Source organism: Grus americana, chromosome 29, assembly GCF_028858705.1.
Source record: "Grus americana isolate bGruAme1 chromosome 29, bGruAme1.mat, whole genome shotgun sequence".
NCBI classification, from domain to species: domain Eukaryota; kingdom Metazoa; phylum Chordata; class Aves; order Gruiformes; family Gruidae; genus Grus; species Grus americana.
The window spans coordinates 1,247,266-1,261,309 of NC_072880.1; the positions used below are offsets into that span (position 1 = coordinate 1,247,266).

The following is a 14,044-nucleotide window of genomic DNA, read 5'->3' on the forward strand; positions in this document are numbered from 1 at the left end:
AATGTGTTCCTGGGATGTCGGGATGCAGGGATGATGTGTGCCCAGGATACCAGGATGCAGGGACAACGTGTTTCTGGGATGCAGGGATGATGTGCGCCCGGGATGTCGGGATGCAGGGACAATGTGTTCCTGGGATGTCGGGATGCAGGGATGATGTGTGCCTGGGATGCAGGGATGATGTGTGCCCAGGATACCAGGATGCAGGGACAACGTGTTTCTGGGATGCAGGGATGATGTGTGCCCATGATGTGGGAACAATGTGTGCCCGGGATGTCGGGATGCAGGGACAATGTGTTCCTGGGATGTCGGGATGCAGGGACGATGTGTGCCCAGGATACCAGGATGCAGGGACAACGTGTTTCTGGGATGCAGGGATGATGTGCGCCCGGGATGTCGGGATGCAGGGACGATGTGTGCCCAGGATGCAGGGATGATGTGCACCCGGGATGTCGGGATGCAGGGACAATGTGTTCCTGGGATGTCGGGATGCAGGGATGATGTGTGCCCAGGATACCAGGATGCAGGGACAACGTGTTTCTGGGATGCAGGGATGATGTGTGCCCGGGATGTCGGGATGCAGGGACGATGTGTGCCCAGGATGCAGGGATGATGTGCACCCGGGATGTCGGGATGCAGGGACAATGTGTTCCTGGGATGTCGGGATGCAGGGATGATGTGTGCCCAGGATACCAGGATGCAGGGACAACGTGTTTCTGGGATGCAGGGATGATGTGTGCCCGGGATGTCGGGATGCAGGGACGATGTGTGCCCGGGATGCAGGGATGATGTGCCCACGATGCCAGGATGATGTTCCCTGGGATGCCGGGCACGGGGCCCAGGCTCCGCTCGGAGCTGCCACCAGATGCTGCTGTTAAGCCGAAGGAACCCTCCGTCCCCGCTGCCCCTCACAGCAGCCCCTCGCCCGGGGGTCCCGTCCACTCACACGAGCCCTGCGGGACATCCCGGATCAAGGACTGCACCCATGGGTGCCGGCACCGGGTGGGGACCTCTGGGGAGGAGAAGCCGGGGGCGGGCGCAGAGCTCCCCGTCCTCGGCAGCGCCACGCTCTCCATCCGCTCCCGCGCAGAGTCCCGCTGTCACTGGCCGTGGGACGGGCAGGGCTGGCCCGGCTGCCGGGGGGGGGTCATGGGGCCCCGCAGAGCCCTCAGGGGACAGGGACACCCCCCCCAGCGCCGGGACCCAGCCCAGGGGCCACGCTGGGACGTCCCCACGGACCCCCTCCCCACCCAGCGCCGTGTGCGGGCGGCCCCAGCGATGTTGTTTTTCCAAAACCCTCTGGTTTCTGCCCAGAAAAGGAAAAAAAAAAAAAAAAAAAAAAGAAAAAAAACCTAAGGTTTTTTATTTTTTTCCCTTTTCCGTAGTCGTCTCTGCGTCCAAACTTCCTGAGAGCGGCTCCGGCCCTCCCTCTGCTTCCGACGGCCGCGCTGCGCCGTCCCAGCCGGCCGAGCCCACCGGCCAGGCCAGCCCCACGCGTGGCCATCGCACCCCGACCCTGCCCGTCGCCGCGGCCCCCGGCCAGGTGAGTGCCACTGTCCCCGTCCCGGGGCACCCCGAGTCCCGGGGGGTGGGTTTGGGGGGGGGGTTGCACCATGCCCTGCCGGGGGGGTGCCGGAGGGGATGGTCCCCAGCGCCATGGCGGGGGTTTGGGGACGTCGTGGGTTCCCGCGGCCGAGGTGAAGGGACGGTGGCGGGGGGACGGTGGCGGGGGGGGCGTGGGATGGTGCTGCGACACGCCGCGGTGACCCCATTGCTGACCCTGACCTTGACCTTCGCCCTTGCCCCCCTCACCCAGCCCCATCCCTGCGGGTTCGCAGCCCCCAGAGGAAACGCGTCAGCCCTCGGGCTGCGGCGGAGGAAGCGTCGGGGCAGAGATAGTGGCTCCGGGGTGGGGGGGGCCCAGCATCGTGTCCCCCACGGTCCCCTGGTCCCCTGCCCTCACCCCAGCCACTCCCCACTCATTCTGTGCCCTGTCACCGGCGGGCGATGCTCCCCATCCTGCCCGGAGGGGTGCTCGGGGGCTCATGGGTGGGGGGGTGGGGGTGTCTCTTGCCACTATGGCAACTTTGGGGGGGCCGTTCCCTGCGGCCGGGCCCCCCAGCCAGGAGCAGATGGGGCCCGCCGGCGTGTTTTGATGACTCCTCGCTTTTCCGGCCAGCATCTCCCAGCGGTTCCTGTTGTTCACATCAGCGCCAGGACCCCCCGACCCCCCCACACTGCTGGAGCAGGGGATGGGGCCGGCAGCGGGGCCACGGGGAGGGCTGGGGGGGGGGGGGTCCCCCTTGGCTCTGCCCCCACCCCTGGGAGGGTCCAGGGGAAGGAATTTTGCCTGTGGATGAGCAATTAATTCCTCACCGCCAGGAGCCAAAGGGAAACGGGGGAAACGTTCCCGCTAAACGTTTTTTCCACCAAAGACCGGACACTCCGGGACGAGGCGGGGGGGTTCGCTCCTTCCCTCCACCCCCTTATTTAGCCCCAAACCGCAGCACGGACCCCAGCAAGGGGGAGGACGGACTCTGGGGGGCTACCGGGGGCAACACCTTTGGGGTGTCCCATGGCCGGAGCGGCGCGGAAGCGGCCGTAAATCCAGCTGTGGCGACCAGGAAACCTCTGTTTCCTTCTCCGGCTCGCGGGGGTTTAGCTGGAAAACCCGCGTCCCGGTAAACACGGCCCCGTGGGTTCGGGGGGCTTGCTGTGTGCCCCCCCCCCTCCCCAGCCCCCAGGCTGGCGGCGATCCTGGAGCCGCTTCGGCAAAGCCGGACCCTCGCTGGGTTGAGCAAGAAGCCGACGGATCCAGGAAAGACAACTGGGAATAAACACAGAACGGGTTGAAACGGGGCCACGCGGCGCCGCGCCAGGGCTGGGAGCTGCGGTGCCGAATTCCGTCCCGGTACCCCGGGTAGCACACACCCCCCCCACCCCGCCATCGGCAGCATCCCGCACCGGGATGGGGTGCAGCGGGACAGGTCGCGGTGACGCCAGGATGCAGCTCTGGGGTGTTTCGGGATGCGGAGAGAGCGCCGCGTGGGGCCACCGTGCCTCAGTTTCCCCTTGGCACGGGCCATTGCTGGAGGGGGGGGAGCAGCGGGGGCCGGGGTTGGGGCTGTTCCTGCGCACGAAGGAATGCAGAGTCAGCCCCGCGGGGAGGACGGATCCTGCGTGGGAGCCGGGGGCTGGGGGCGGTGGGTGGGGAGCGGGAATGCGGCGAGGCGAAGAAGGGCGAAGCCGTCGTCTCCCCGTGCAGGATGGTGCTGCGGGCCGCGGCGCTGGCGATGCACGTCTGCCTCCTGGCCGCCCTCCGCCCCAGCGACCCCAACGTCTGTAGCTACTGGGAGAGGTAGGGCTGGGGGGGACCGGGGAGGGTGACGGCGGTGGGACCCCCCCGTCCCAGACCTGCCGTCACCCCGCGTCCTCTCCCCCGGCAGCTTCACGGCGGCGGTGAAGGAGTCCTACACCAAACCCCACGTCGTGTCCTCCGCCGAGCCCTGTCCCGGGGCGCTGAGCCCCCCCCAGCCCTGTCTGCAGCAGAGGTGGGACTGCGGGGTGTCCCCAAAGCCGGGGAGGCGGGGGGGGGGGCTGGAGCGGGGCCGCCCCCATCCTGACGGTGCTGGTGTGGGGTGCAGGATCGTGTACCGCACCGAGTACCGGCAGGTGGTCCGCACCGACTACCGGAGGCGTTACCAGTGCTGCCTGGGCTACTACGAGAGCCGGGACGTCTGCGTCCGTGAGTGGGGTGGGGGGGATGCGGGGTGGCCCCGGGGGCCGGGTCCTGGCTCAGCTGCACCCCCCGGGGTGTCCCCGCAGCGCGCTGCACCCACGAGTGCGTCCACGGCCGGTGCGTGGCCCCCGACCTCTGCCAGTGTGAGCCGGGCTGGCGGGGCGCGGACTGCTCCAGCGGTGAGGGGCGGCGGCGGGGTGCTGGGGGGGGCACGGAGCTGGGGACCCCCAGCTGGGGGGGCGGGGGGGGGCAGGGGGTTCCCTGGAGGGCTGGGAGGTTAATGGGGATGGGATGGGATGGGGATGGGATGGGATGGGGATGGGATGGGGATGGGGATGGGATGGGGATGGGATGGGATGGGGATGGGATGGGGATGGGGATGGGATGGGATGGGGATGGGATGGGGATGGGATGGGATGGGGATGGGATGGGATGGGGATGGGATGGGGATGGGATGGGGATGGGATGGGGATGGGGATGGGATGGGATGGGATGGGGATGGGATGGGGATGGGGATGGGATGGGGATGGGGATGGGGATGGGATGGGGATGGGATGGGATGGGATGGGATGGGGATGGGATGGGGATGGGGATGGGATGGGATGGGGATGGGATGGGATGGGGATGGGATGGGGATGGGATGGGATGGGATGGGGATGGGGATGGGATGGGGATGGGATGGGATGGGGATGGGATGGGATGGGGATGGGATGGGGATGGGATGGGGATGGGATGGGGATGGGATGGGGATGGGGATGGGATGGGGATGGGAATGGGATGGGGATGGGGATGGGGATGGGATGGGGATGGGATGGGGATGGGATGGGGATGGGATGGGGATGGGGATGGGATGGGGATGGGATGGGGATGGGGATGGGGATGGGGATGGGATGGGGATGGGATGGGGATGGGATGGGATGGGATGGGGACGGGGATGGGATGGGGATGGGATGGGGATGGGAATGGGATGGGGATGGGGATGGGGATGGGATGGGGATGGGATGGGGATGGGATGGGGATGGGATGGGGATGGGGATGGGATGGGGATGGAATGGGGATGGGATGGAATGGGGATGGGATGGGGATGGGATGGGGATGGGATGGGGATGGGGATGGGATGGGGATGGGATGGGGATGGGATGGGGATGGGGATGGGGATGGGGATGGGATGGGGATGGAATGGGGATGGGATGGGGATGGGATGGGATGGGGATGGGATGGGGATGGGGATGGGATGGGGATGGGATGGGGATGGGATGGGGATGGGGATGGGATGGGGATGGGATGGGGATGGGATGGGATGGGGATGGGGATGGGGATGGGGATGGGATGGGATGGGGATGGGGATGGGGATGGGATGGGGATGGGATGGGGATGGGGATGGGGATGGGGATGGGATGGGGATGGGATGGGGATGGGATGGGGATGGGGATGGGGATGGGATGGGGATGGAATGGGGATGGGATGGGGATGGGATGGGATGGGGATGGGATGGGGATGGGGATGGGATGGGGATGGGATGGGATGGGGATGGGGATGGGGATGGGATGGGATGGGGATGGAATGGGGATGGGATGGGGATGGAATGGGGATGGGATGGGACGGGGAGGTACCGGTGCTCTGCCCCGTGCAGAGTGTGACGAGCAGTCGTGGGGGCCGGGCTGCGTGCATCGCTGCAACTGCCACCACGGGGCCCCCTGCGACCCCCTGAGCGGGGTCTGCTCCTGCCCCCCCGGCTTTGCCGACCCGCTGTGCCGCCAGCCGTGCCCGGCCAGCACCTACGGCCAGGGCTGCCGCCTGCCCTGCCCCTGCCACCACCGGGCCCCCTGCAACGCCTCCACCGGCGCCTGTCTCTGCCCCCCGGGGCTGGCCGGCCCCCTGTGAGTAGGGACTCCTCGCTCTGCACGCACCCCCCCCCCGCACCCTGGCACCCCTCGGGCAGGGGTCCCGCTCACCCCTCACCCCCCCACAGCTGTGAGGTGCCCTGCCCCGAGGGGACACCCTGCAGCAGCCCCTGCCCCTGCCAGAACGGGGGCATCTGCCACCCCCCCGGCACCAGCACCTGCATCTGCCCCCACGGATGGATGGTAGGTGGGCTGCGACCCCCCCCCCCCACCCCCCCAATGCAGTGCCTGCCTCAGTTTCCCCTGCCAACCCTGACGCCCCTTCGCAGGGGGAGATCTGCTCCGTGCCGTGCCCCCCCGGGCGCTTCGGCTCCGGCTGCCAGGGCGAGTGTCGCTGCCACAACGGGGGCCACTGTGACCCCCAGGGGGGCCAGTGCCAGTGTGCCCCTGGCTTCACCGGAGACCAGTGAGGGGGGGGACAGGGGCACGGGGGGTGCTGGGCATGGGGGCACGGGGGGATGGGGGGGCAGGGGGATGGGACGCACGGGGACAGGGCACTTTGGGCTGGGGGTACGTGAGGATGGGGGCAGATGGGTGTGCGGGGGTGGGGGGCACACGGCGGGGGGGTACAAGGGATGGTTGGGGGTACACGGGGGTGAGGCCCAAGGGGACGGGGCCACCCAGGTCTCTGTTCCCCCAGCCTGGCATGCAATGAGTTGGACGGCCTCAGCTTGGTGCAGGGAGGGTGCGGGAGCCACCCCAGCTCCTGGTGGGGCCGTGTCACCCCCCCCTCCGTGTTGTTGTCGTCCCCCCCCCCCACGCAGGTGCCGGGAGAGGTGCCCGGTGGGGCGGTACGGGCAGGACTGCCAGCAGAGCTGCGACTGTGCCAACGGCGGCCAGTGCTTCCACGTGGACGGGGGCTGCCTGTGCGAGGCCGGCTTCCAGGGCAGCCGCTGCGAGGAGCGCCAGTGCCTGCCCGGCCTCTACGGCCTCCACTGCCAGAGCCGCTGCCTCTGCCACCCCCAGCACAGCCAGAGGTAGGACCCCCCCCACACCCCCCCGCCCCGTCCCACCCCGTCCCCCCAGCGCTCTCGCCTCCCCCAGCATCCTCCCCGAGCAAGCCGGGGTGCTGAGCAGCCAGCAAGGGGTTAATCCCCCCCCTGCAAGTGCTTTGTGCCCCCCCCCCCCATTTGCAAAGCCCTTTTCCAGTACACCCCATACTGGGAGCACTGGGGGTGCTGAAGCGGGGTTCCCCCCCCCCCCCCAGCTGCCACCCGTTGCTCGGGGAGTGCGTCTGTCACCCCGGCTGGACTGGGCTCTTCTGCAACGAGAGTTGCCCCCCCGGCTCTTTCGGGGCCGGCTGCCTGCAGACCTGCCTCTGCCTCCACGGGGGGGGCTGCGACGGGACCACCGGCCACTGCCGCTGCCCCCCCGGCTACACGGTACGGGGGCACGGGGGGGGGGGTGGGGGGGGCTGGTGGTCCTGGGGCAGCACGGGGAGCATGGCGGGGGGGTCGTGTCTGGGCAGCCTTAGGGGAACAGTGAGGGTCTGGGGGGGGAGAATGGGGGTTTGGGGGGTTCTGGGGGGAACACAGGGGTCTGGGCATCCTTGGGGATGGGTTGGGGCTCTTGTTATCTCTGGGGGCAGTTTCAGGGTCTGGACATCCCTTGGAGGGGGGGAAATGGGGGTGTGAGCATCTCGGAGGGGGGCAGCTTGGGGTTCCCATGGGAGGATGGGGTTTTGGGGTCCCCCACTCTCCCTCCAGCACCAGGATGCCAAGAGAAGGGATGGGGGGTGCAGGGTGTGGGTGTCCCCAGACTCCTGGGTCCTTTCCCTCGCCCTGGGTGGGGGTGGGGGGGGTCCCAGCTGTCCCAAAGTCTTCGTGCGTGTTGTGCCCCCCCCAGGACGAGCACTGCTCCTCCCTGTGCCCCCCCGACACCTTCGGGACCAACTGCTCGGGGCGCTGCTCCTGCCAGCACGCCCTCGCCTGCTCCCCCCTCGACGGCTCCTGCCTCTGCAAGGAAGGTGGGTGACTACGGGGGTGTGTGTGGGGGTCCCCCCATCCCCATCCCTGTGCCCACCCCGCTGTCCCCTCGTCCCGCAGGCTGGCACGGACCTGACTGCTCGGTGCCGTGTCCCGCCGGCACTTGGGGTCCCGGCTGCAACCGGAGCTGCGACTGCGCGCAGGGGGCTCCCTGCGACCCCCAGAGCGGGACCTGCAGCTGCCCACCAGGCTGGCGGGGCCCCCGCTGCCTGCAGCCCTGCCCGGTGAGTCCTGCCTGCTGCGCCGGTGCTGCCTGCACCGGGGTTTGGTGCCACCGTCCCTGGCGCTGACTGCCCCCCCTGCCCCCCAACCTGCTCTGTACCCCAGAACGGGACATTCGGGGGGGGCTGCAGGCAGCGGTGCGACTGCGCCCACGCCGATGGCTGCGATGCGGTGACGGGAGAGTGCGTCTGCCTGCCCGGCTGGACAGGTGAGGGGGGATCAGGGGGTGTGGGGGGGGAGATGACACCCCACTGCCACCCCAGCCCTCGTCCTTCATCGCTCCTCCTCCTCCTCGCAGGGCCGCAGTGCAAGCAGGGCTGTCCCCACGACTTCTGGGGCCGGGGCTGCCGCACGCCCTGCTCCTGCCGCAACGGGGCCTCCTGCTCACCCCAGGACGGATCCTGCACCTGCGCCCCGGGGTACCGTGGTCCCACCTGCCAGCGCCGTGAGTCGTGTGTCGTCGTCCGTGTTCCCCCCCCCCCCCCAAAAAAAAAAAACCCCAAACCACCCCACAATTGCTGGTTGTTCCCAACCCACCCCCGGGGCTGAGACCGGGCGCACTCGTCTCACCCCAGCCTGCCCGCCCGGCCGCTACGGCAAGCGCTGCTCGCTGAGCTGCTCCTGCGCCAACGGCTCCTCCTGCCACCCCGCCAACGGCTCCTGCCACTGCGCCCCGGGCTGGGGAGGGCCCCGCTGCTCCCAGCGTGAGTGGGGGGGCCGGGGGGGGCTGGGGGGGGGGCAGTGGGGAGCGGGGCTGACCCCATCCATCACATGCACCCCCCCCCCGCCCCCCCCACCCTCCACCTCCAGCCTGCGCCCCCGGATTCTGGGGGGCTGCCTGCGCCCAGCCCTGCCTGTGCCAGCACGGGGGGACGTGCCACCCCGCCGAGGGGACCTGCCGCTGCCCGGCCGGCTGGACGGGGACGCTCTGCGGAGAAGGTACAGCCGGGCACCGACACATCCCCTCCCGGGGGGGGTCTGCACCCCCCAAATCCAGCCTGGGGGTTCTGGGGGGGGCAAGAGAGAGAACTGCCCAGGCCAGAGGGGTACCCCTGCCCCGCTCCGCCCTGGGCAGTCGGGACATATATGGCCCAGTATGGAGCTGTATGGACTTGGTATGGGGCTATATGGTCCCAGTATGGAGCTATATGGTCCCACTATAGAGCTATAGCATCCCAGTATAGGCCTATATGGTCCCAGTATGGAGCTATACAGTCCTGGGCACTATGAGTCTGTATGATCCCAGTATGGGACCTATATGGTCCCAGTATGAAGCGATATGGTCCCAGGCAGTATGGAGCTATATGATCGTGGTATGGAGCTATATGGTCCTGGTATGGAGCTATACAGTCCCAGGCAGTATGGAGCTATATGTTCCCCCTATGGAGCTGTATGTTCCCCCTATGGAGCCATACCGTGCCCAGCAGTATGGAGCTATATGTTCCCCCTATGGAGCTGTATGTTCCCCCTATGGAGCTATATGTTCCCCCTATGGAGCCATACCATCCCAGGCAGTATGGAGCTGTATGTTCCCCTATGGAGCTGTATGTTCCCCCTATGGAGCCATACCGTGCCCGGCAGTATGGAGCTGTATGTTCCCCCCATGGAGCTGTATGTTCCCCTATGGAGCCATACCATCCCAGGCAGTATGGAGCTGTATGTTCCCCTATGGAGCTGTATGTTCCCCCTATGGAGCTGTATGTTCCCCTATGGAGCTATATGTTCCCCCCATGGAGCCATACCGTGCCCGGCAGTATGGAGCTGTATGTTCCCCCTACGGAGCTGTATGTTCCCCTATGGAGCCATACTGTGCCCGGCAGTATGGAGCTGTATGTTCCCCCATGGAGCTGTATGTTCCCCTATGGAGCCATACCATCCCAGGCAGTATGGAGCTGTATGTTCCCCTATGGAGCTGTATGTTCCCCTATGGAGCCATACCATCCCAGGCAGTATGGAGCTGTATGTTCCCCCATGGAGCTGTATGTTCCCCCATGGAGCCATACCGTGCCCGGCAGTATGGCCCTGGCTGCCCCACGCCCTGTGCCCCCAGCCTGTCCCCCCGGGACCTTCGGGCTGCAGTGTGCCCAGCTCTGCCGCTGCCCCCACAACGCCACCTGCCACCCCGCCAGCGGGACGTGCCCCTGCGCCCCGGGCAGGATCGGGCCCCACTGCGAGGCCGGTGAGTGGGCGCAGAACGGGTGGGGGGGCCCCGCCGGGGTCCCTGCCCCCCCCTAAGGACCCTACCCCCCCACCACCACCCCCAGGGACCCCCGAGCAGCCCTACACCATCGTGCCGGCCGCCCCGGCAGCCTACAGCTCCCTGGGGGTGGTGCTCAGCCTGGTGGCCCTGGTGGCCTTGCTGGTGGCCGTGGTGGCCGTGGGCCTGTGTTACCGTCACCGGCAGAAGGGGAAGGAGAGCCGGCACCTGGCCGTGGCCTACACGGCGGCACAGACGGACACCTCCGACTACATGGTGCCAGGTGAGCCCGGCGGTGGGGGACCCAACCCCGGTGCCCCCCCCCGCACCGGGCTAACGCCTGTCCCCCCAGACGTGCCACCGAGCCACGCGCACTACTACTCCAACCCCAGCTACCACACGCTGTCCCAGTGCACGCTGCCGGCCCCCGGGCCCGCTGTCCAGGACAGAGCCAGCTCCCTCAAGGTACGGCACGGCGCGGCGTTGCGTGGTGCAGCGTGGTGTGGCATGGTGTTGCACGGTGGAGCGCAGTGTTGCGTGGTCCGCGGTGGCGTTGCACGGTGCACTGCGGCGTTGCATGGTGCACCGCGGCATTGCATGGTGCAGCGCGGCGTTGCATGGTGCACCAGGGTGTCGCGTGGTGTTGCGCAGTGCGCCGTGGTGTTGCATGGTGGAGCACAGCGTTGCACGGTCCACTGTGGCGTTGCACGGTGCACTGTGGCATTGCACGGTGCACCAGGTTGCGGCATGGTGCAGCACGGCGTTGCGTGCCGCGCCAGGGTGTTGCATGATGTTGCACGGTGCGCAATGGTGTTGTGTGGTGGAGCACAGTGTTGCACGGTCCACGGTGGTGCACGGTGCAGCACGGCATTGCGTGGTGCAGCACGGTGTTACATGGTGCACCAGGGTGTTGCACGGTGCGGCATGGTGTTGCATGGTGCGGCATGGTCCACTGTGGTGTTGCACCGTGGCATTGCACGGTACAGCACGGCGTTGCAGGGTGCAGCACGGCGTTGCGCGGTGCACCAGGGTGTCGCACGGTGCACTACGGCGTTGCATGGTGCGCCGTGGTGTTGCGTGCTGCACGGCACGGCACTGCTGCCGGGAGCCTCATGGCCGACCCTTCCCCTGTTTGGGCTCCAGGTGCCCGGCACCCAGCTCTTCCCTGGCGTGGAGAGACCCTACGGCCCCGAGGGCAACGCCACGCTGCCCCCCGACTGGAAGCACCTCGGGGCGCCGGCCCTGGGCCCCAGGGGTAAGGGGGGTGGGGGGGTGGCGGGGGGCAGCTCCCGGGGAGCCAGCGGGGACCTTGGCCGGAGGGGGTGGGCACCCGGGTCCCCTCCCCGCTCAGGATGCCCCGGGAAGGTGCTGGGTGGGTTGGGTGGAGCATCTTCATGTTGGGGGGGTGATGGAGCGGGGGGGGACCCCAAATTTGCCCACTTACAGGGGGGCAGCTGGACCGGAGCTACAGCTACAGCTACACCTGCGGCCTGGGGAAGTACGAGGGGAAAGGTACGGGGTGGGGATGGGATGGGATGGGGATGGGATGGGGATGGGATGGGGATGGGATGGGGATGGGGATGGGATGGGGATGGGGATGGGGATGGGATGGGGAGGGGATGGGATGGGATGGGGATGGGGATGGGGATGGGGATGGGATGGGGATGGGATGGGGATGGGATGGGATGGGGATGGGATGGGGATGGGATGGGATGGGGATGGGATGGGGATGGGATGGGGATGGGATGGGATGGGGATGGGGATGGGATGGGGATGGGGATGGGGATGGGATGGGATGGGGATGGGGATGGGGATGGGATGGGGATGGGATGGGGATGGGGATGGGGATGGGGATGGGGATGGGGATGGGGATGGGGATGGGATGGGGATGGGGATGGGGATGGGGATGGGGATGGGATGGGATGGGATGGGGATGGGATGGGATGGGGATGGGGATGGGATGGGATGGGATGGAATGGGGATGGGATGGGATGGGGATGGGGATGGGGATGGGATGGGATGGGATGGGGATGGGATGGGGATGGGATGGGGATGGGGATGGGGATGGGATGGGGATGGGATGGGGATGGGATGGGGATGGGGATGGGATGGGGATGGGATGGGGATGGGATGGGATGGGGATGGGGATGGGAAAAGAACGTGGATGGGATGAGGAAGAGACAGGAATGGGGTGGGACGGGGAAAGGACGGGGCTGGGGAAGGGTTGGGGAAGGGCCGGGACTGGGCCGTGCCTGGGACGCAGCAGGACACGGCCGCTCCCTCTCCCCTGTGCTCCTGCCCTGGGGACCCCCCAGCCCACCCCCCGGAGCGGCTGGGTGCCAGCGCCAGCTCCCTGGCCAGCGAGAACCCCTACGCCACCATCAAGGACCTGCCCCCCCCCACCGCCAAGGCTCCCGAGGGCAGCTACATGGAGATGAAGTCCCCCGTCCGACGGGAAATGTCCTACGCCGAGATCGGGCTCCTCGAGGAGCCATCACAGGAGGGTACGGATGGGGGGGGGCGGTTCCCCTGGAAGCGGGGGGACACATCCCCGGTGACGGGGGCCGTGCAGCCCCGGGAGGGGACACACACAGCCCCTTGCAGCCTCCTCTTGTCCCCGCAGAGAGTTGCCCCGGGGGGGCGGAAAGCGACGTCCCCGCGGCCCCCCCAAGCCATTACGACTCCCCCAAGAACAGCCACATCCCCAGCCACTACGACGTGCCGCCCGCCCGCCACTACCCGCCGTCCCCGCCGCTGCGCAGGAAGGACCGCTGAGCGACCGCGGGGACGAGGGACCCCGGGGGTGGGGGGACACACGCACACACGGAGGGACCCCCAGGACTGTCCCTGTCCCTGTGCCCGAGGCCGGGGGGGGCCGAATAAAGGGGCTGCGGTGCGGTGCGAGCCGGGGCTGCCTGCGGCCGCGTCCCGGGGAACGGGGGGGCACCGGCGGGCGGCGGGACGGGCACGTGGCACCCGTGGGGCCGGGGAACCGCAGCGCTGGGGGTGTGTGGGGGGGCTGGGATGGGCCCGGTGTTGGGACCAGTACAGGCCAGTGACGGGACAAGAGATGGACCAGTATGGGCCAGTGACGGCCCAGTGACGCCCCAGTAATGGGCTGACGAGGGCCCCGGGAAGGGCCCAGAGACGAGTTCGGTTCTGTCGCAGTCACGCGACAACACTGCCCAGTGACAGCCCAGCGCTGGTCCCAGTAAGGGCCCAGTTACAGCCCAGTGCTCCCAGTGCTCCCAGTGCCCCCAGTGCTCCCAGTGCTCCCAGTGCCCCCAGTGTTCCCAGTGCCCCCAGTGCTCCCAGTACCCCCAGTGCTCCCAGTGCTCCCAGTGCCCCCAGTGTTCCCAGTGTTCCCAGTGTTCCCAGTGCCCCCAGTGCTCCCAGTACCCCCAGTGCCCCCAGTACTCCCAGTGCCCTCAGTACCCCCAGTGCTCCCAGTACTCCCAGTGCCCCCAGTGCTCCCAGTACTCCCAGTGCTCCCAGAGCCCCCAGTACCCCCAGTGCCCCCAGTGTTCCCAGTACCCCCAGTGCTCCCAGTACTCCCAGTGCCCCCAGTGCTCCCAGTACTCCCAGTGCTCCCAGTACTCCCAGTGCTCCCAGAGCCCCCAGTCCTCCCAGTGCCCCCAGTGCTCCCAGTGCTCCCAGTACCCCCAGTGCTCCCAGTGCCCCCAGTACCCCCAGTGCCCCCAGTGTTCCCAGTACCCCCAGTGCCCCCAGTACTCCCAGTGCCCTCAGTACCCCCAGTGCTCCCAGTACTCCCAGTGCTCCCAGAGCCCCCAGTCCTCCCAGTGCCCCCAGTACTCCCAGTGCTCCCAGTGCCCCCAGTGCCCCCAGTACTCCCAGTGCTCCCAGTGCCCGCCCTCGCCAGCCACGGGTGCTCGTGGGGTGGCCCTGCCCCAGCCCCAGCCCAGGCCCCGCCCCCAGCCCAGGCCCCGCCCCCAGCCCAGGCCCCGCCCCCAGCCCAGGCCCCGCCCCGCGCAGGCGCCGC

The 14,044-nt window shown here is 68.3% G+C and overlaps 1 protein-coding gene across 3 annotated transcripts; it reads left to right on the forward strand.

Moving 5' to 3' along the window:
- The first annotated feature begins 1,409 nt into the window (after positions 1-1,409).
- On the forward strand, positions 1,410-12,942 carry PEAR1 (platelet endothelial aggregation receptor 1). 3 transcript variants are annotated; one of them, XR_008574390.1, is made up of 23 exons: positions 1,410-1,540; positions 3,263-3,355; positions 3,444-3,548; positions 3,642-3,742; positions 3,823-3,915; positions 5,370-5,616; positions 5,709-5,823; positions 5,910-6,046; positions 6,405-6,617; positions 6,848-7,022; positions 7,486-7,606; positions 7,686-7,849; positions 7,953-8,055; positions 8,146-8,292; positions 8,423-8,551; positions 8,658-8,786; positions 9,863-10,026; positions 10,112-10,327; positions 10,397-10,509; positions 11,188-11,299; positions 11,491-11,556; positions 12,360-12,548; positions 12,668-12,807. XR_008574390.1 is itself a non-coding variant. In XM_054806649.1 (23 exons), the coding sequence occupies exons 2-23, from the start codon at positions 3,264-3,266 to the stop codon at positions 12,817-12,819; spliced, it is 3,048 nt and encodes a 1,015-aa protein (XP_054662624.1). In that variant the 5' UTR covers positions 1,410-1,540; position 3,263; the 3' UTR covers positions 12,820-12,942. The 3 variants fall into 3 exon arrangements, 2 of the variants coding, with proteins under 2 accessions (XP_054662624.1, XP_054662625.1); XM_054806649.1 differs by having other exon boundaries at positions 9,898-10,026; positions 12,668-12,942; XM_054806650.1 differs by lacking the exon at positions 9,863-10,026 and having other exon boundaries at positions 12,668-12,942.
- Positions 12,943-14,044: the final 1,102 nt, after the last annotated feature.